The 23274-nt window shown below is 44.0% G+C and overlaps 1 protein-coding gene across 1 annotated transcript in view; it reads right to left on the reverse strand.

Moving 5' to 3' along the window:
• The window catches only part of CRB1 (crumbs cell polarity complex component 1), a 139002-nt gene extending 135061 nt beyond the window's left edge, over positions 1–3941 (reverse strand). Inside the window, exon 1 of the mRNA XM_081914974.1 lies at positions 3606–3941. Coding sequence (XP_081771100.1) covers positions 3606–3675 — 70 coding nt within the window. The 5' untranslated portion in view covers positions 3676–3941. The remainder of the gene's footprint in view (positions 1–3605) is intronic.
• Positions 3942–23274: the final 19333 nt, after the last annotated feature.

A 23274-nucleotide genomic window follows, 5' to 3' on the forward strand; every position in this document is an offset into this window, starting at 1 on the left:
TTAGGAAAAACCTTGTTGGTCACACAGAACTGTTTAGTAAAAAAAAAAAACCCCAGTAGATGAACTAATGTTTTGCTCTAAATTTTGAGAGGAAGATGGTTATTGCCTATGGCAGCCCTACATATGTTTTCGGCCCATAGCTTATTCTCCATTGAGCAATAGCCAATGGTCTGGGATGATGGAAACTGTAGCTCATCAACTTCTAGAGGGTCTCGCAATCATTTCTGTGAAACAATCATAGCTGGTCCTATCAATAGTTTCTCTTATTAGGAAAATAGGAGGCACTACAGCTGGCAATTGCTGGATATATCTGGTGAAGTGGGCTCTTGGCTGAGAAAGCTTTATCCCATGACAATGCATAAGGCACTACAAGGCTCTGTGTATTATTTGCTGCCATGAGCCTAGCATGGGTACACTTCTAGAGTGCATTATTATGGATTCATATTGGGTTTCAATATTTCTTTTGCAACGTGTGAGCTACCTTGAGGAACTTTTGTGTCAAAAAGAATGGTATCTTGGGAACAATACGTTAATGAAACCCATGCGTCTTCCTACTACTGTTTCTGAAGCTTGTGTTAAGTCTCCCCAGGCTCAGCTCCTGACTCAGTTTTCCCAATGGAAAGCCAGACAGCCACAAAGGGCACAATACCGCTGTCTGAAAAGGCTATAGTGCAACCAGAGTAGAACAAAAGTAAACCAGAATATTGCGGTATAAAAAGTTGCAGAAATTGAGCAGAAAGTTACAAGATACGCACTAACTGGAAATGAAACAGGGTGAACACTCCAGAACTTTTGCAGGCACAAACAGCATTGAAAACGGGATTGCAAGGGACTGCCCTGAGAGCAACATGAGCACAAATAATCATGAATATGCAAAAAGGGAGAAAGACATCTGGAGCGGCTCATACAATTCGGTCAAAAATAATGGGTTGGATTCTTATGGGAAGCGAGTTGAATTTATGTGCCGCAGGAAGCAATGAGGCTAGTGAAAGGCACTTAACCTGGACGCAACCCATTGTTCCCTATTCATATATAAAGGTAAAGGGTAAAGGGACCCCTGACCATTAGGTCCAGTCGTGGCCAACTCTGGGGTTGCGGCGCTCATCTCGCTTTATTGGCAGAGGGATCTGGCGTACAGCTTCCCAATTCCCGCATCCCAATTCATATATACAATTAACTCTATTTTTGCTCAAGTTGAGCAGGTCCCGTGACAGAACAAGAGTTGCATACATGAAAAGCATGCAACATCTTCTACTGTTCGAGACTCAAAAGCAGAAGTAGGACAGTAGGCTCTTCTTCCATTTCCAAGCAACTCCCTGCAGCCTTCCCATAAATTAGGGTGCATTTTATTATTTGGTCCTGTCATCGTTGGCTTTGTCAATGGGGTAGTGATTTGAGAGAACACGAACTGGATCTAGTTCATGGGTAGATCTCGGGGGAAGAGTGCAGTGGTAGCAACGTTCAAGTGCTTTCCCATGCAACATGGTCTGGAGAAATCTGCCAGTGGGGAAACCTCCTCCTTGATCCTTTTGTTGATGTGGTGGTAAAGTTAGTAGAGTGCCCCTTGCTATGTTAAGCGCATTTCTGCAGTGCACTAATTTAGCCTGTTTTACGTAAGCGCAAAAGTTTCTGAGTTGGAAAGCGACGTGTGAATCACTGCAGTGGCGTAGCGTGGGTTGTCAGCACCCGGGGCAAGGCAAGTAATTTGTGCCCCCTAACCCGTGGATTTGCGCCCCCTAACCCTAACCCCCAGATATTGCACCCGGTGCGGCCGCCCCCCCCTGCACCCCCCACGCTATGCCACTGAATCACTGAGCTTTAGAGGGGACATTTTGAGTGTGGCAAGAATCCAATGAAACAGAATCACACATATAGTGGAGCTTTGCTTTCTGTTTCACTACCGAAGTTTTATCCGTCAAGGACACAAGCCATCCAATTCGCTATGGCTTGTCTCTTCAGGCTGTGTATGCAGTTCTCTCATGCATTCACATGTTCCTTCTCTAGAACCCCATTTAAGATATTGTAACGGGCATGGTCCATTATTTGCCTGCTGAAGGGTATGGTGTGTCTGTGTGCCCACAAGTGTGAGAAGAGACAATGTGCGAGCATGAGAAAGGCGGTAAGTGAATAAGCACGCATCATAGGCACGTGTTGCATTGCTAAACTTGCCGTTGCTAAGAACTGGGGAAATTCTAAAATATCCAATGCAAAAGACGTGGATAAAGTTATCACAGTCAACAAAACTAAGCAATATTAGATTAAGACATAACAGAAATCTAAATTTATGGCTTAGTTGCAACCTTTTTCTAGGGTTTTGGAAGGTTGACATGAACTATTAATAATATTAACCGCTTTGCTATAATTTGTTTCTTTTAAATTAGTATATGCTTTAGTTAAGAGAAACGAGGCATTGTTTATGCTACTAAAATTGTGTAATGCATTATCAAATGTATGTTGTAATTTTCAATACGAGATAAGTACGAGATAAAAATTGGCCCCCAGGCCAATTTGAGGTTAGCACTGTTCAAAAAGTTACCCATAACCGCATGCCTTTTCTAAAGTTTTGTCTTCTGTTGATTGATTTGTCTGCCTCATGTTAATAGCTCCCAGTATCGGCACTATAAAACTATGTGGGTAACAACGGTTTTATGCAGGCAGCAACAGAAGGTGACCCAGATTACAAGGCATTGTGTACTAATTCCAAGTCTTCTTGCTTAATGGCAGCTGCTGTAAGCTTGCCTGATTAAGATTCACATTCGGCAGGCAACAAATCACACAGCCCCTTCAGACAAAAACACAGACACAGAAGAAGCGCGCACACACCGATTGTTGGTTTCAAAACCTGTTCAATAGAGCCATCCCTTCATAAACACAGATCATCCTCTGCCAGCTGAGCCCACTTTGAATTTCATGCTGTACGTACTGTCATCGTTCTGACAAAATGATGAAAGAAAACCCATTTCAAAAGCTTTTTTCACACCACCCTATAAAGTGGGAGTTTGTTGAAAAGGTAAAAAAAAGTCAATAATGGACACTGCCTTTCTCCTCCTAATGGAAGGGTTGTATTTACAAGAGAGAGAGAGAAATTAAATGCCCTGTGACATTTTGTGGAAGCTTTTCTCCGAGGTTTCCCTGTCCTCAGACTTCTGTGGCCTGGCTTTTAAGCAAACGACAGTGCAAGAGAGCGTCAAATGTCAAAAGCAGATGTGATGAACAGATTAATAAGTTGCAATAGAATGCAGAAAAAAAGAAATATATTAACCCACCCATTTAACATGTTAAACCTTGAGCCTTAGCACATGTCTAATAACAACAAAGTTCAACACTGCTGAAGAACGCAGGAGTATTTCAGGCGGGTCATCTTTTGAAATAACTATTTGTTCAAAAATGTTTGTCTTGCTGAGCATCTCAAAGTTCTATGGCCCCAAAGCCACCTGTTCTATAAGTTTTCTAAAACTTAGAAAACATACTTTTGACATTTAGGTCTCTCTCCCCCTTGCTCTGCCTGCCTGCCAACATTTATCATCTTTAGAGATTTCTGCTAGAAGCGTTTTATCTCTTTAACTAGACATAATGACAGAAGAAAGAAACAAAATAATGCTCACTTTTTAAGTGGACAAGCAGCAAGAAACTGAGGTAGAAGATGAGGAGAGAGTTAGTTTTTGAATGAGTCATATTCGTCTTGATGGAGCATCCTTCTTTAAAGTTGCCAGTTATTCCCGGGGCAGGGTTGAGATGTGTTGCTTCTTACTTCTGCCCTAACCGCAGGCTGACAGTCAAGGCACAGGGTCCATTGCATGCCATCTCTGACTCTGCCCTTCGCCAAACGCAGCACCGCAAACCTACCAACCGAGTTCCACTTAAAAGGCATTTGTGCTTGGGAAGATTTTACTCCAGCCGCACTGGGCGATGTCTCAAACCTGGTGCAGATTTCTCCACAAACTGGACTGGAGTCTCTTTTGATTCCCCTGGTTTTGTGAAGAATTCTGCCCCCTGGAGAGAAACGGTGCCCCCAAACTGCATGCTGGAACAGTATTTTGTAAGAGTTCTCTACCCACCGCCTCCTCAATGCAAAGCTCCATTCAATTACTGTCCCCCAGGGTTGTATTGAAGAGCCCCCAATAGTAACACTTTGCAAGTGTGAACGATAGATCTTTTAAAAATGGACTGGGCAAATAAAGCAATTGCTGTTTCAAGTGTTAAGAGATGGAAGAATTAACTCTCTACATAGGATTTTCATAGAGAGAGGAGTCCCTAATGGGTGTGCAAGAGCCAGCCACTTTGTGGGTCTCCTCCCCATAGCATAAATAAGAATAATCTTCAACTTTTACACACAAACATTTGAGCTGCACCATTCAGAGCTCCAAAAACAAGACAAAATAGTGAGGAGATGCTTCAGTTCACTGCTCCAGGCTTTCGGCTATGAGGTCCTTCAAAACTCTCCTGTCCATTCCCCATCCCACTCCCATACAATATTTAACCCTTCACCATTGGCCAAAATCTCATTCCCAGCGCACACTTTCAGTCTCAATAAGCTCTCTGGGGATCCTTCCCATCTTTTGTCCCCCTCTCCAATATATTTTGTACTTGTGCGAACCTTGGAGGTCCACTGAGCATACCAATACCTTCCTCCTATGTGTGGGTGATGCTGTTTTAATTACATAACCAATGGCACTCATGCCAAAAGATGAGAAATAGAAGAAACAAAATACTCCAGAGGCCCCTAAAGGTAAAGGTAAAGGGACCCCTGACCATTAGGTCCAGTCGTGGCTGACTCTGGGGTTGCAGCGCTCATCTCGCTTTATTGGCCGAGGGAGCTGGCGTACAGCTTCCGGGTCATGTGGCCAGCATGACTAAGCCGCTTCTGGAGAACCAGAGCAGCACACGGAAACACCATTTACCTTCCTGCTGGAGTGGTACCTATTTATCTACTTGCACTTTGGTGTGCTTTCGAACTGCTAGGTTGGCAGGAGCAGGGACTGAGCAACGGGAGCTCACCCCATCGCAGGGATTCGAACCGCCAACCTTCTGATCGGCAAGTCCTAGGCTCTGTGGTTTAACACACAGCGCCACCCGCATCCAGGGGCCCCTAGTTACTGGCAAAAGTCTGTTTTCTAATACCAGTTTCTGGTAAAACACTGTCCCCATTTTGCCCTTTCAGATTTTGGAAGGTGCATTTAAAAACTATGTTATTTGAAGCTGTTTCAATCGTTGTTTTGAGGTTTTACTTATGCAAGCTGCCTGGAAAAGAGTTCCTTTTTGAAAGGCAGGATATAAATGATTAAAGTATATTAATAAAAATATTATACACACCCCAGACACTACCCATGAAGAATGGGGGGCAGCTCAATGCGATATTGTTACACTTTCTATTTTACTAGACATTTGTGGGGGGAGAGAAGAAGACACAAACCTTCTGCTTTCTTTTCAGCACCAGCTGCTATGTGTGAACAACATCTAGTTACACCCAATATTTATTCACAAATTAAAATATTTTGGTCCCACCTTGCAAGGTCATCTAGGTTTCAAAGGAGACTCACAATACAAAATAATTAAAAAATCAGTGACTAAAAGCAATAAAAACGAGTTAATTAAATGAACCAAAATACTACAGAAACTTAAAAATACCAGGGAAGCTATTCCCTGATCCACCAAATATTCAGAATTAGCTGCCAATGGCTCAGGATAAGATACATGTTTTCAACTGGCACTTAAACTTTTAATATTTTAGATGCCTGTCAAACATAGCTGGGGCATTGATTCAAAACGTGGGAGCTACAACAGAGGAGGCCATTTCTCCGCCTCATCTTTGAAAGTGGAGAACACCCAGAAAAAGCCCCCATATATTATCTGTACAGATTTTCTGTAAACAAGTAGTCTGACCTCAATCTCACTGTCCAAACCAGCACTTTGAATTGTACTCTGAACCAAACAGGTACCTAGAGCAGATCCTTAAGCACTGGTTTAATATGATCAAAGCTAGGAAGAGGGCTTTCTCAGTAGTGGCACCCACCCTGTGGAACACCCTCCCATCAGATGTCAAGATGAGTAACTATGCTATAACCTTTAAAAGACATCTGAAGGCAGTCTTGTATAGGGAAGCTTTTAAACATGTAATGTTTTATTGTGTTTCTATATAGGTTGGAAGGCACCCACAGAGGCGGGGGCAACCTAGTCAGATGGGCGGGGTACAAATAAAGAAATTACTATTACTATTATTACTATAAAGGTAAAGGTAAGGGACCCCTCGAAGGTTAAGTCTAGTGAAAGACAACTATGGGGCTGCGGCGCTCATCTCGCTTTCAGGCTGAGGGAGCCGGCATTTGTCCAGACAACTTTCTGGGTTATATGGCCAGCATGACTAAATCGCTACTGGCACAATGGAGCACTGCGACAGAAGTCAGAGCACACAGAAATGCTGTTTACATTCCTGCCACACCGGTACCTATTTATCTACTTGCACTGGCATGTTTTCAAACTGCTAGGTTGGCAGGAGCTGGGACAGAGCAACAGGAGCTCACTCCGTCGCAGGGATTCGAACCGCCAACCTTCCAATTGGCAAGCCCAATGGGCACAGTGGTTTAATCAACCCACCCACAAACCACTGTATAGTGAAGCTGTCGTCTGTATATGTGCAATGGATTTCTCCTAGGTTTTCAAATCTCAGCTTAAACGTGGCTTGCATTTTCAAATCGGATGGAAACTGGTTTAAGGGGAAAACTTGTAAAACAGCAGTATTTCTCAAGAGGCTACAGGAAATTTATGGATTGTGCCTAACTCTGTGTGTAAAGGTAAAGGTAACGGGACCCCTGACCATTAGGTCCAGTTGCGGACGACTCTGGGGTTGCGGCGCTCATCTCGCTTTATTGGCTGAGGGAGCCGGCATACAGCTTCCGGGTCATGTGGCTAGCATGACTAAGCCGCTTCTGGCAAACCAGAGCAGTGCACGGAAACACCATTTACCTTCCCACTGGAGCGTTACCTATTTATCTACTCACACTTTGACGTGCTTTCGAACTGCTAAGTTGGCAGGAGCAGGGACCGACCAACGGGAGCTCAGCCCATCACGGGGATTCGAACCGCCGACCTTCTGATTTGCAAGCCCTGGGCTCTGTGGTTTAACCCACAGCACCACCCGCGTCCCAACTTCGTGTGTACCCGGCTTTAAATACCAGTTGCAGGCCCATCCTGAAACCAGAGTAAATGGTAACGTACACACAGCCTTAATCCAGCCATATAACCAAAGAGCTGGAAGGGACCTCAAAGGTTCCAGGAGACCTGAAACAATGGGGGTGAAGTCAAACTGCAGGAGAATTACAGTACCTGCTGGTGTTGTTGTCTCTTGCTGGGCAACCAGGACCAGAGCTCCATGGAGTGGGAGACTAGCCAACCAGAAGAATCTCTGAGGTGTACTTGCCTGGAGGCAGACTCAGCATCCATAGTCAGGTCCAGGCCTAGGGTCAGACAAACAGCAATTCCATGTGGTCATATGGTCCAGGGGTCTGGGAATCCAATGGTCAAGACGAGCAGGAAGCAGGAAGGTAGAACTAAGAACTACAAGTGTTGCTTCCAGTGTCTGACTGAGGCTGGAAGGTCTGCTGAAGAAAGCTGAAGACAGCTGGTTCTCATCAGAACCTTCTCCTCTGAGTCCCTGAATGCTGACAAGCTACAGGTGGAGTCACTCTGCCTTCTCTCCTTTCAGGCTGCTGTTCAGCAGGTGAAGCTGACTCTGTGGCCACAGAGACTGGTAACGCGTAACTGCTGCCTCCCACATCGTTTGTTTGTTTGTCTTTATTTATACTTTTCAAGTTTATACATTTCACTAATTTTACAATCAATTTGACATTTCAAAACCTGACTTCCTTCTCCCTCTTTCTGTGGTTCCTTAAATTGATTTTTAATTTCTGCATATCCAAATTAACTTAATTTGCTCATTTGTTCATCTTCTCTAAATATATACTCTTATGAAACTGCAGGTTATTACAATAATCCTGCCAATGTTTTTATCTATTTTTATTCAATAAACCATTTCCATTCATATATATATATTGATTTCTTTTTCTTCTGGTAAGTTTTGCCATTTCTGCATATTCAGTAGGTTCTTGTATCCATTCTTCCTTTGCTGGGCTGCCTCCCACATTGTTTTTGTTGCTTTAGCAAGTCTGAGTAGTATGTATGGAGGTCCTGGGCTGCCCAGATTACATGGCCCATCTATCGACCTCGCTGATGTGGCCCAAAGGAAAGCAGACCAATGCATTTGACACCGGTTTGGCTGCAAGAGTTGCCAAAACATGGCTCAAAAGCTCCCCTTTCTTGCTGGGAAAGGGGACCCACGTGCCAAAATATTCACAGGTCTTCTAATGAAGGAGAATTCACTCTCCACCTTCCAAAGCAGGACTGATCAGAGTTTGTACTTTTAAGAAGACCTTCCTAGAGTTGAGCTGAAAACCTCTTCCTTTTGAACCCATCATTTTTGGTCTTCTGCTATGGAGCAGGAGGGGAAACCTCACTCCATTATCAATGTGGCAGCCCTTTGAATATCTGAAGGTGTTGCTCTTGTTTCCTCTTCACCATCTGTTCTCCAGGCTAAACAAGCCCAGCTCTTTCAAACTTTCTTCACAGGGTTTGGTCTCATCATTTCTGTCTCACCAAGTGACTTTGGCAAAACCTCGCAGTACCTGGCACTGCAGTACCCTGTGGCACTATGTAATAAATAATAATAATAATAATAATAATAATAATAATAATAATAATTTATTTATACCCTGCCCATCTGGCTGAGTTTCCCCAGCCCCTCTGGGCGGCTCCCAATCAAGTATGAAAAGCAATACAGTGTTAAATATTAAAAACTTCCCTGAACAGAGCTGCCTTCGGATGTCTTTTAAAGATAGGGTAGCTGCTTATTTCCTTCACATCTGAAGGGAGGGTGTTCCACAGGGCAGGCGCCACTACCAAGAAGGCCCTCTGCCTGTTTCCCTGTAACCTTACTTCTCACAATGAGGGAACTGCCAGAATGCCCTCGGCGCTGGATCTCAGTGTCCGGGCTGAACGATGGGGATGGAGACGCTCCTTCAGGTATACAGGACCGAGGCCATTTAGGGCTTCAAAGGTCAGCACCAACACTTTGAATTGTGCTCGGAAATGTACTGGGAGCCAATGCAGATCTCTCAGGACCGGTGTTATGTGGTCCCGGCAGCCGCTCCCAGTCACCAGTCTAGCTGCCGCATTCTGGATTAATTGCAGTTTCCGGGTCACCTTCAAAGGTATCCCCATGTAGAGCGCATTGCAGTAGTTCAAGCGGGAGATAACTAGAGCATGCACCACTCTGGCAAGACAGTCCATGGGCAGGTAGGGTCTCAGCCTGCGTACCAGATGGAGCTGATAGACAGCCGCCCTGGACACAGAATTAACCTGCGCCTCCATGGACAGCTGTGAGTCCAAAATGACTTCCAGGCTGCACACCTGGTCCTTCAGGGGCACAGTTACCCCATTCAGGACCAGGAAGTCCCCCACGCCTGCCCGCCCCCTGTCCCTCTGAAACAGTACTTCTGTCTTGTCAGGATTCAACCTCAATCTGTTAGCCGCCATCCATCCTCCAACCGCATCCAGGCACTCATGTAGCAGCTGTTGGCAAACAGAAGTGGAAGGTCAGTGCTTGAGGTGAAGAACACTGGCATCAGTGGGCTCTGCCTCATGTGGCAAAATGCTCTGAGCTGGCCCTGATTATTGCAGTCATCTCTCTCCCCCAAGTATAGCTCTGCAGATGGAAGTCCTCCATTTGCTAAGGTGGGTACACTTCTCTGTCTGCCCACATTGGAAACAGGGAAGCGTCCCTGTATTTCCTGCACAATTCGATGGTTTTCTTCTCTGTCAGGCTATGTTTACATTAGCAACTTAAACAGAGAGGTCATTTTCCCCTGCTGCAATTCAAGCAATGGCTGGGAGGTGGTTTGCTCTTGATGGGGTTACAATGCTTTTGAAGGGGAGGGTACATAGCTTGGAGATACTCCTGGATCCTTTGCTATCCCTTGAGGCTCAGGAGACCTCGGTGGCACAGAGTGCCTTACATCAGCTTTGGCCCAGCTGTGCCTCGATCCAGACACGGATAGTCTAACTTCTGTCATCTGTGCTTTTGCAACCTCTAGGTTAGATTACTCCAACACGTTATACGTGGGCCTGCCTCTGAAGACAGTTTGGAAACTTCAACCGGTGCAGAATTTGGCAGCCAGGTTGCTTGCTGGGGTAAAAAGGTTTGAGCATATAATGCCAATCCCAGCTGCCACTGGCTGCCAATTAGTTTCCGGCCCAATTCAAAGTGTTGATTTTGACCTATAAAGCCTTAAATGGCTCGTGCAGTGCCCCACCCCCCATTTACATGGGGTTATGTTCTGAGGCACCACATGCATTGGTGAAATTCATAGCTGTCAACCGTCCCTTATTTGGTGGGAAACTCCCTTATCCCAGTGCCGTGTCCCACTGCTGTCCCTTATTGATGATGTCCCTTAAATTTCCTGGGTTTCAAAGGAAGCAGCTCCTCTCCCTCCCTCCCTGCTGGCCAGGGAGGAGGGAGGCTCCAACTGTGTTGCTTGGCTGCGTTGCTCACCCAATAAGGAGTCTAAGAACAACTGGGCTTGCATGCCTTGTGCCGATCAAAGGGGACTCGCCTTTGCTCAGCGCTTCCCAGTGGAGAGGTGATGGTGGTTTTCCTTGCTGCATCCCCTTTGCCGGGTTGCTGCGCTGTGGGAATGACCGTTCGAGGCTTCGTTTGGCTGCTAGCTAGGCTTTCTGCCTTTGGCTCGGAGGGGCTCAGCAGTTGAACATACCTGTGCCCTGAAAACCCCTTATTTTGGCTGCTGATCCCTTATTTTCGAGGCTGCTGGTCCCTTATTTCCAAATCTGTAAGTTGACAGCTATAGTGAAATTGTGTGTACCGTATTTTTCCGTGTATAAGACGCCCCCATGTATAAGACGACTCCTATTTTTTGAGTCCAAAATTAAGAAATAAATATTTTAAACACCAAACAGAACAACTTTTATATTTAATAGTGAGGCAAATAGTGAGGCAAGCTGTGTCATGGTGGCTGCTCCTGTCAGCTCAGTGTAACTCCACAGTAGCTGCAGCTCCAGCTCTCTCCCCTGTGTGTTGCACTTTTGTCTCGGTATTTACGGTATGTGCCATATTTACTCCACGAGCGCTGGCAAATCCGAATGCTGATCAAGAAGCTGCGACTGCCAGAGCTGCCGGACTGAGTGCGCTTGGGGAATGGGGGGGGTTCTGGGTAGCCAGGGGGCGACTGAGGGGACCAGGTGGAAGGGCAATGTCCGGAGTGGGGGCTGTTGGGGGGGAGTACCAGATCAGAGTTTGTTGTGAGGCCAATAGTGAGGGGAGCCTGGGGGGGGGGGAGAGAATATGGATGGTGGCTTGTATTTATTTATATATTTAATTGCAACATTCCATGTAGGACACTAGTACCTACAGGACTGCCTCTCCTGGTATGCCCCGCGGAGGATCTTAAGGTCCACAAATGACAACATTTTGGAGGTCTCAAGTCACAAGGTGGTTAGATAGGTCTCAACTAGGGCCAGGGCCTTTTCAGTACTGGCCCAGACTTGATGGAACCCTCTGTCACAAGAGACTAGGGCCCTGCGGGACTTGACATCTTTCCGCAGGGCCTGCAAGACAGAGCTGTTCCGCCTGGCCTTTGGTTTGGACTCATTCTGACCCTTATGTTTCCCTACCCTTGTGGTTTTGATCTATGGGGTACTTTTAAAATGAGGCTGCATTTTAAATTGCATTTTAACCTGTATTTTAAATTGGGTCCCCCCCGTTATGTTTTTACTGTAATTTTACTGGTGTTAGCCGCCCTGAGCCCGGCTCCGGGCGGGGAAGGCAGGGTAAAAATAAAATTTATTATTATTATTATTATTAGACAACCCCCAATTTTAAACTTAAAAAAATTGGGGGGAAATATCATCTTATACACGGAAAAATACGGTAATTGAAACCCACTGAAAAGCCTGCAAACATCCCATCCCACCCCCGTTCCAGTGCGACACATATATACACGCTTGTGCACATATTGAACGCACATAAACTGGGGTCTGCCTGTTCCTCAAGGACTGCCTCTCCCCATATGAGCTGAATGTGCGATCCCAATCCGAGGTCTGAAGGGCGGTAACATGAGAATGGGCATTTTCTGCAGTTGCTCCCTACTTGTGGAATGGTCTCCCCAAGGAGACTTACCTGGCACATTTATTACGTATTTTTAGGCACCAGGCAAAAATATTCCTCTTCTTCCAGACCTTTGGCTAATTAAACAATCTGTGGCCTTTTAAACTATGTGTGTCCGGGGCGGGTGGTATCATTACTGTTTGTTAATATGACATGTATTTTTGTGCTTTTATATTGTATACCACCATGTGATCTTCATGTGGCTAAACCACAGAGCCTAGGGCTTGCCGATCAGAAGGTCGGCGGTTCGAATCCCCGTGACGGGGTGAGCTCCCGTTGTTTGGTCCCAGCTCCTGCCAACCAAGTAGTTCGAAAGCATGTCAAAGTGCAAGTAGATAAATAGGTACCGCTCCGGTGGGAAGGTAAACGGCGTTTCCGTGCGCTGCTCTGGTTCGCCAGAAGCGGCTTAGTCATGCTGGCCATGCTGTACGCCGGCTCCCTCAGCCAATAAAGCGAGATGAGCGTTGGAACCCCAGAGTCATCCACGACTGGACCTAACGATCAGGGGTCCCTTCACCTTTATGGCCTTTTAAACTGTGTGTGTCCAGGGATGGGTATCATTATTGTTTGTTAATATGACATGTATTTTTGTGCTTTTATATTGTAAACCACCATGTGATCTTCAGATGAAGGGCATTATGGAAATTTAATAAACAATCAAACAAATAATAATATGCAAGCTGAGCCTATGATGTATTACAGTATTAACACCGCAGAAAGTCTTCCTTCTCCCACAGTCCAAGCCTGGGATTCAAGCAGAAATCACTCGCTCTGCCTTCTGCCTTCAGCCTACTTTTAGCCCAGATCTCTTTCGTACAACTCCTGCTATTATACTTCTCAGGTGAACCCCTGGAATCTCACATCGCTCAGAGATTGGGGCGGCAGCGGCAGCAATATTTTGCTCTCCTTCTAGTCCGCTTGGAATCTTGCATATTTTTATGCCAGCCTAAGCTACTCTAAAGGGTGGCGCTGTGGGTTAAACCACAGAGCCTAGGACTTGCCGATCAGAAGGTCAGCAGTTCGAATCCCCAGGACGGGGTGAGCTCCCGTTGCTCAGTCCCTGCTCCTGCCAACCTAGCAGTTTGAAAGCACGTCAAAGTGCAAGTAGATGAATAGGTACCGCTCTGGCGGGAAGGTAAACGGCGTTTCCGTGTGATGCTCTGGTTTCACCAGAAGCGGCTTAGTCATGCTGGCCACGTGACCCGGAAGCTGTACGCCGGCTCCCTCGGCAAATAAAGCGAGGTGAGCGCCGCAACCCCAGAGTCGGTCACGACTGGACCTAATGGTCAGGGGTCCCTTTACCTTTTAAGCTAGTCTAATAACATATATCATTGTGTGTTATTGTTTTATATCTATACAATACAGCAAAAAAGCATGGGTGGGCAAAAAAATCAACTTGGGATTTTTTTTGTAATTCCATTTGCATTGGCAGAAGACAGAATCTAAATGTAATTTGGCCCTGGTAGACTTTTGAAATCATGCAATTTGCTTGCTGTTCCACTTCTCGTGTGTTCCACTTACTCGGGTCAATGTCTTCACGTTGAAAGACGCAACCTTTCCTTGCCTTGTGGTCTTTTGTTCCTCTGATTGCTCCTCTTGTGGTGATTGCAGTTCCATATCTGTTTCCTGCTCTGAGGACCCATCTAATTGCTCCTGAATTATTGGGCTTCCCATCAAATATCTAATATATTCTCTTTGATGGAAGGGCTATTTCTTTTTCAACTTTGAAATGACTAACACTGGTGATCTCAACTTCTACTTTCTTCTGGAGGTGGGGTTGAAGGGCAGTATATAAATTTAATTTAAGAAATAAAATAATAATTTATTGATATGGCCGCTGCTAAGCGGTACCCTTTCCAAAGTGGAAGAAGATTGGTCCCAACCCTCTTCATTTTCAGTGGGTGCTAGACGTTTAGTCTCATCCAAGAGGGCCTCTTTGTGACTTATGAATGAGTAGTGTACTTCTACTTTAGACATAAGAATAAATTCATTGGTAGGCCTTCCTCCCAAACAGCTCTAACTAGCTACAGTGGTACCTTGGTTTTTGAACGTCTCAGTTGATGAACATTTCAGTTTTCGGATGCAGTAAACTCGGAAGTAAATGCTTCAGTTTTTGAACACTTTTTAGAAGTTGAACGTGCCATGCAGCTTCCGTTTTGAATTTTCTGTGTTGTATTGAGGCTTCCATATTGAGTTTTCGGTTTTTGAATGTTTCGGAACTTGAATGGTCTTCTGGAATGGATTACTTTCGAAAACCAAGATACCACTGTATAATTGCTCCCAATATTCCCCCCCCCTTCTTTGGAAAGCACTTGGCAACTGAATCTTTGAGCTTATCCATTCTGTTCACATAATGAAATATATCTTTCATTTTGGATATTGGCAAACATTGTTCGATTTTTTTCCTTCCGCTTGTGTGACCTCCATAGCCCCCAAATGTTGACACCAAAATTACAAATATTACATGGTTAGATCTGTTTTCCTTTTTATGAAGCAGGAGGCAAATCCCCAGTTTGCCCACAAATCCCCAGTTATGAAAAGTATGAAAAAAATACATTTCTCAACAAGAAAAGCTATACAGTGGTACCTCGCCGTTTACCTTCCCACTGCAGCGGTACCTATTTATCTACTTGAACTGGGCTGCTTTCAAACTGCTAGGTTGGCAGGCGCTGGGACAGAGCAATGGGAGCTCACCCCCATTGCATAGATTCGAACCGCCGACCTTCTGATCTGCAAGCCCAAGAGGTTCAGTGGTTTAGACCACCGCGCCACCCACGTCCCACTTTCTCATTTACCTGGAAGGAACTCCCACTGAGCTTGGCGGGGCTCATACTCGAGTAGGACCGAACTGTTACCCTGTGAAAACTTCCCCCTCCTGCCTTCATTGTTGCAGCCTCATCAAACAGCATGTCACGTAGCAACACCGACAAGCATCATTGTCGCCGCTTGTCAGGTTAATTTATGTACGCATTGCAGTATTCATCTTAGGTCTTGCACATGGTCAGTTAAAGCAGGTAAGGGAAGCGGCTGGATTTCAGATGGGAATTGTGCCTGTTTGTATTTTAACATGTAAAACACCTCCTGGATATCTTTTATGCATTGGAGGCAAAAACAAACAGACTACACTAAGGTACTGTACAGATCCCCCGGGAGCGACAGAACTCAATATACTGTGTGATTTGGTTATCCTTACCTTTGATGGGTTCTTGCACAAAGAACATGTGTGGTTTTTTTTTTACTTCGTAGCGTGTGGTTAATACCACCGGGAAGTGATTCTGCCGTCAGAGACAGATGCCAGGTCAGCTCTCATCGCTGTAGATGAAAATTTTGCTATTAGTATTCTCCACCTTCCTACTAATGAACTGTCTAATCACATCGCGGCTGTCTGTACTGATAATCCTCCCCTGTTGCCAAGGTTGCAAGAGGTTTTCAAAAAGAAAAGAAACAATATTTTTGCAACAAGAGCCTTCTACACGCGCCACATTAAACAGATTGCAGACTTTTTTTAACCTTTTAGACTCAGGTTCAGCAAGTGGCAGCTCTTGGGGAAAACCTGTCATTCTTGAAGGAGCCGCTTGCTAGTAACTTGCCAATTCAAAGGTAAGTGAGAGTGCGGAGTGAACAGTCATTGTGGTTCTTTGGCATGAGGACTGGACCTTTGGCCCATCACCCACCTTTTCTTTCCCAGAACAACCTCTTCACCACCTTAGTGAGATAGAATCAGCATGCATTTCCTGTAATAAATGTAGCTTTCTTATTTTTCCTAAACTCAAAGTGTCAGTGTGATTATATCCAGGGCAAAGTGTGCTCTTACAACAGGGATTCAGTATTGAGATCAATTTCTGCTGTGGGTATATATAGATTTAGATAGATTAGATTAGATAGATAGATATTTAAATTTTCTGTTTTACAATTTAGAATATTCATGTATACAACCTTAAAATATCAGTGATTTCCCTTCTTCTCTTTCCATGGTTCATTTTACATAGCATAAATCCCTGCATATTTTATATAAACTAAACCATTCAGTATTCCATTATTACTTCCATCAAAACTTATTTACACTGTTGAATTTATTTCAATGCTGCCAATATTTTCAAGTGTACTCATTCCCCCCCCCATATATTCAGTAAACATTTTCCAATCTTCTTTAAATGAATGTTCTTCTTGTTCTCTTATTCTATATGTTAGATCCACAAGCTGCGCATATTCCATCAGTTTAAGTTGCCGTTCTTCTTTGGTTGGGACTTTGCTGGTGTTCCATTTTGGGGCTAACAAAACACAGACCGCCATAGTGGCATACATACAATTTCTGCTGAGGGTTTTAATGCCAAACGTCAGCAGTCCACAGGTTGCCAACCCAGATCTACTCTGACTTGTAACAGCCCATCAGAGTCTCTGGCAAAAGTCTCTCTCACCCCTTTTCCAAAAGTGGCACATTCCTGGAAGTCTCTCTTTTTAAGTAATTCTCTTGGATCAAAGAAGCTTGTGTGGGAATTAGACTCTAGTGCCCATTTGCAGAGCATGCGGAAGACAGCCCTGATCCCTTTAATTACCGTATTTTTCACTCTATAAGACGCACCTAGTTTTTGGAGGAGGAAAACAAGAAAAAAAAATATTTTGAATCCCAGAAACCAGAACAGCAAGAGGGATTGCTGTGCAGTGAAAGCAGCAATCCCTCTTGCTGTTCTGGCTTCTGGGATAGCTGTGCAGCCTGCATTCACTCCATAAGATGCACACACATTTCCCCTTACTTTTTAGGAGGGAAAAAGGGAGTCTTACAGAGCAAAAAATACGGTAGTTCTATTTTCCCCTCCTATAAAAACTACGCAAGACACTCTCTGTATAAACTTCAAAGAGCAAATAACTTTTACTTAGTGTACTTGTACTTGCAGGTTAAATATACAACACTGGTACTTAAATTGCTAAAATGCTAAAATGTCCCTGCGGCATAAGCCTGGGCAGTGTGTATGGAGATCCTCAGCTGCCCAGATGACAAGACCCCTGGCCTTGCTAAGGCGGTCCAAAGGAAAGCAGAGCAATACATTTGGCACCAGCTTGGCTGAATGAATTGCTGGAAGGACCTGTACAAGGCGCCATTCAAACATCTCAAGGACTCCACTCCGAATTTGTGTAGGGTTTACTCCTCAGCTTTTTCTTCTCTGAAATATATCCCTCAAGGCAGTGGAGATTTAGGATCAGAGTCTTCCTAGATCAGGCATAGGCAAATTCGGCCCTCCAGCTGTTTTGGGACTACAACTCCCATCATCCCTGACCACTGGTCCTGTGAGCTAGGGATGATAGGAGTTGTAGAGTTTGCCTATGCCTGTCCTAGATGGGCTATGTTCCCAGGTTGACAGGCCTCGTCAGCTCATTTCCCTCTACAGCATGTGCAGAAAAAGCCTTCTTGAATTCCCTTATTCTAATTGTAAGATTTGGAATTTGGGGTTGTAGATTGTTGTTTGTGTTTGTTTGTGTGTGTGTGTTAAAAGATCACAGCTATCTAAAGTTGCTGGACAAAACACGCTAAACATTAGACAGCATGCTAGATCCTGGACCAATACAGAATATGCCTCTAAGGGACGTCATGTCATTGTCAAACATTTGTTCAGACAGCGTTCATCTTAATTTTGATGCATTTCTTACATGCTACAGCTTTGTACTAAACTTACTTCTGGAAGATTGTCATGCTAAATTTATGTTCAGAAAGTGTGGATGTGCTCAGAACCTTTAACCACTGATCTGAAATTCTCTATACATTGTTTTCTCCAAATCGTGCTCAATCCAAGCCAGAAAGGTATGCATTATTTAAATTCCCAATGCTGAGGACCTAAGTCAGTGAAAGTGTTTTCTGCTTTGAAGAGGAGAAATAATGAATTGATTCAAATGGCCACATTATGACTACAATGTAGCCTATGGCTGCAACTTGAAGCACAGTTTCCAAGGAGTGAAATCAGTTGGAGTTTACTTCTGAGTAAACAGGATTACAATTGCAACACATTCGTTTTAAATTCATAGTTGGCTCACCATGGGCATTAACAAATTGCACTTAGAATTTTACATTTGTCAGTTGAAAAATAAACCAGGGTTTTGTGTAGGAATTACTGTAATGAAACCAAACCTTAAAAGGCCTGCAAAATGTTGTTTGGCTCCCCCATAATTTTGAATGTGTTTTTCTGACAGGTGCAAGAGTGCTAATAAGGTCACTGTGCCATTTTCTGAGCGTGAACTAATCGGAAGGAATTTTACAGAATCTAACATCTGCATGCTGAAGTGTGGGACAAAAAGAACAAATCTGAACGCCAATCTCTTGCAGATGTAGATGCAAAAGTTATTATCATAAAAGGGGCTATTATAAAAAATAAACACTTTCTCCCCGTACAGCATAGTCTTTCAGAAAAATCAGAATTTAACATACTAAACCTGTGCACCAAATTACATAAATAATGCAAATCTATAATAATCAGGCAGTTGACTCAAGAGATGGTAGCTAGTTTTCTGAAATGCCCACATGAAAATGGAAGAGCTCCGTAGCACAGGGTACTTATCCAGGTAACTATGACAACATGAGGGGCCTGTAGCTTGTACTATCATCAAGCTGCAACTTGACTTTGGGATTTGTGCTCAACCATGATCATTGGTGGAATATCGTTGTAGACAAGATGGTCTGGAGACAAACAAGGAGAGAAGGTGTAGTCCCCTCTTTTTCACATTTCTATTTTGCATGGAGAGGCTGTCCTGTTGGAAAATGATGGCTGGACTAGAGTGCTGAGATGAGCGCCTTACTACCTGTGCACTTCCATCTTTCATTTTTCTAATACAAAAAATAATAATACCGGATTTGCACCAAAGAGCAGTTTTTTTAAAAAGTGTGTAGCTCCAAGCCACATGATGATTTGGAGTCACTCGAATGAAGGGTTGCTATACATCCTTCACTCCCATTTTTCCTTTCCCATCTGTACCTGCAAGGGTGAATTTTATTTTAATTTTTAACACAGGTGTTTCATGCCCGAAAACGTCTGCACAAAAGCGAAGGCTGCCTCCTTTCCTTGGAGGTGATGGAAAGAAAATGAAAGAAGGCAGTGACACTCCGCAAAATCAAACCGCACACGTAAGAAAGCCCATCAGATTGAGAAAATCTGAATTTAGTGGAGGGCAAAGTCTGGACCACCAGGTGGATGAGAACTTTGTTGTGAGGATGCGCACAAAAAACAACAACCCAGAGATGCAGTGTTGTATTCAGCTAACTTGTATTCAGATTAGACCCACTGGAATTAATGGGCCTGCATTGGTGAGGTCTATTAATGTCAATGTGTCTACTCTGAATACAACTCTTAGTGCTTCTTATTAGCTGCCTTGGAAGGTTTTATATGCTTAAAGACAGGATATAAATAATGGGAATAAATAGATATCGCAATGACATTCAAATGCCTTCTTGCTGAAGAAATATGCTGATAAAATAGTCTTGTGAATATTAGAGAGCTATGCTAGTTGCGTTGGCCATAAGGTCATCAGATGCAATTGCACAAAGATCAGCAAGATAAGCCTTACTGTATGCTATGATTTTCCAAGGGAGCCTTTTTAAAAGGAAAGACTCATAGCTGAAAGAGACCTTAGCACATTCAAGAGTTCAAGGATGTTTGGCTTCCAAAGGTGAATTATCACACCAATTTCAATCATGATAATGGATCACTTAGCACTCTAAACGGTTAGGTATTAGTAGTAACAACCGTAAGGGATGTTCAAAGCTCAAATAAATACAGCTTGGAGAAGAATGTAAATTACAGTCACACTATTAATCAGTCTGACTTTGAAACCAGAAAGCCTGCAGAATGTCTTTTGCAGGCAAAAGAAATTTGGTAAGTTTGTTAAGAGATGGTGTAACAAGCATTGAAGTGAAAAAAAGAAAAAAAGAAAAAAGAAACGTCAGAAATTTTGGGTTATCTCTAAATGGCAGGACTGTCCTCGACCATTTTCACATTTGAAGTCAAAATGACACACCTCGAAAAATAATTGTGTGCAACAAAAATAGAAATAGAAATAGAAAAATTAAGTGAGACTATAGAGGAGAGGGGGAAACTGGGAAACAACTTAAGAGTGCAATGCCACATTCTGTATGAAAAATGACAACGAATAAAGCAAATATTGATACCCCTTGCCAGTTTGTGTGTTTGTGTGTGTGTTTGTGTGTGTGTTTGTGTAATGAATGATACAGGAAGAGACTGGAGACAGAAATATGGCAGTCCACCCTTTACTTGCTCTTCAAAGTCCCTGCTTCACTCTGGGCAAAAGAGTTGTCACCTGTTTTACTTGCCCCTACTGCTGTGTCTAAGGGACGTGGGTGGCGCTGTGGGTTAAACCACAGAGCCTAGGACTTGCCGATCAGAAGGTCGGCAGTTCAAATCCCCATGACAGGGTGAGCTCCCGTTGCTCGGTCCCTGCTCCTGCCAACCTAGCAGTTCAAAAGCACGTCAAAGTGCAAGTAGATAAATAGGTACTGCTTCGGCGGGAAGGTAAACAGTGTTTCTGTGCGCTGCTCTGGTTCGCCAGAAGCGGCTTAGTCATGCTGGACACATGACCCGGAAGCTGTACGCCAGCTCCCTCAGCCAATAAAGCAAGATGAGCGCCGCAACCCCAGAGTCGGTCACGACTGGACCTGATGGGACCCTTTACCTTTTACTGCTGTGTCTGACTGCTACTTGATACTTTGTATAGGATTGCTAATTATAAAAACATGGCTTCAAGCACCACACAGTGGGAGAGCTCAGTTAAACCTGGGAGAGCTGCTATCTTTGTCCATGTGTTTTACAGAATTTTATTTATTAAATTTACATATTTCCCTTCATCTGAGGATCACAAGGTGGTTTACAATATGGAAACAAAAAACACACACCAGAATAATAAATGAAAACAATACCTCCCGCCCGAGTTTAAAATCCCATTGATGTTTAATTAGTCAATTAGTCAAAGGCCTAGGAAAGAAGAGGAATGTTTTCACCTGCTGCCTAAAGGTGCATAATGAAGACACCAGGCGAACCTTCCTGGGGAGAGCATGCCACAAATGGGGGGGGGGACACTGCAGGAAGGCACGTTCTTATGTTGACACCCTCTGGACTTCGCATGGAAGAGGCACATGAAGAAGGCATACCCTCCAACATTTCTCCAATGAAAATAGGGATATCCCATTCCATAATGATAATGTAACTATTTATACCTCACACATCTTACCAGGTTGCTCCAGCCACTCTGGGTGGCTTCCAACATACATATAAACATAATAAAACATTGAACATTAAAAAGAAAAATCCCTATACAGGATTGCCTTCAGATGGCTCGGGGGCCAGATAATTCCATACCTTCCAACTTTTCTCTAGCGAAAATAGGGATGTCCTAAGGAAAAGCAGGACATTCCAGGATCAAATCAGAAACTGCAGCTGTTGTACAAGGGATGACTATTATGACTGGAATGTAATTGAAAACAGTAAGATTTTGGAACGCAGAAACAAAGTAAATCACCAAACGACCAATTCTAGCACACGGGGGGCCACTAAAATTATTTAATTTGGTATTTGAATGATTAGTATTAGCAACTGTATTATAATTTAGCATTGATATAATGAGGCTATGTAATAATAAAATTTAATAAATGTTCATAAATGTACCAACCAAGCACATACATAGATATGTGGACTACATGTCTGGAGCAGCACAGGAAGACCGCCCTGAAACCATTTTGACTCCCGAACTGACCAAATGTTTTCTCTGCAAGGAGGGAGGGGGTGAGGGAATCTTCCCATTGTCTCTGGAATTGGGTAATCACCATTTCAAGGGAATGGGCAGACTACCAGGAAAGGCAATCAGATAAGGCATTATCAGATAACCTGGCAGACAGGAAAAACAACAACATTCAAAATTACTGTTATGAACTGCCTTTGCTGTGATGTAGGTATGATGTTTGTGGGGGTTGGTCTTGGGTTACACCCCTTCTGTGATGTATTTATGATGCATGAAGGGCTGGTCTTGAGCTCCATGGAATTTAAACTGTCTATATAAGGGCAGGCACACCTTTGTTCTGGGTCCTCCTCCGTCCTCCTGCGTGTGAGGGGAGCACCCTGTTGCAACAACTTTAATAAAGATCAGGCTTACTAGCTGCTTTGCTTCTCAATATTTTCTGGTTGGCCTGTTATTTTCTTCTACCGATAGGGAACCCACTTAAGGACTCTATATCAGCTCTTGGATACACAATAAGGGAAAAAGGGCAGATTTTTTTTTACAACAGCTATTATTGAATTATTGTAATTGAAAACTAATTATTATTACTACAGAAACTGGGATGGCTTCTCTAAATCAGGCACATCCCTGGAAAATAGGGACACTTGATCTCAGGGTCCTGGTAGGTTCATACAGAAAGAGGCAGTCCTTGGCGTATTGCGGTCCTGAGCCATTTGAAGCTAAGGTAAAGGGACCCCTGACCGTTAGGTCCTGTCGTGACCAACTCTGGGGTTGCAGCACTCATCTCGTTTTATTGACCAAGGGAGCCGGTGTACAGCTTCCGTGTCATGTGTCCAGCATGACTAAGCCGCTTCTGGCGAACCAGAGCAGCGCACAGAAACACTGTTTACTTTCCCACCAGAGCGCTACCTATTTATCTACTTGCACTTTGACGTGCTTTCAAGCTGCTAGGTTGGCAGGAGCAGGGACCAAGAAACGGGAGCTCACTCCGTCGCGGGGATTCGAACCGCCGACCTTCTGATCGGCAAATCCTAGGCTCTGTGGTTTGACCCACAGCGACACCCGCGTCCCTTTCATTTGAAGCTATCTAGGTCATGAAATTAAAAGATGCCTGCTTCTTGGGAGGAAAGCAATGACAATCCTAGACAGCATCTTAAAAAACAGAGACATCACCTTGCCAACAAAGGTATAGTTAAAGCCATGGTTTTCCCAGTAGTGATGTATGGAAGTGAGAGCTGGACCATAAAGAAGGCTGATCACCGAAGAATTGATGCTTTTGAATTATGGTGCTGGAGGAGACTCTTGAGAGT

The sequence above is a fragment of the Podarcis melisellensis genome (assembly GCF_964234715.1).
Source record: "Podarcis melisellensis genome assembly, chromosome: 6".
Classification (NCBI taxonomy): domain Eukaryota; kingdom Metazoa; phylum Chordata; class Lepidosauria; order Squamata; family Lacertidae; genus Podarcis; species Podarcis melisellensis.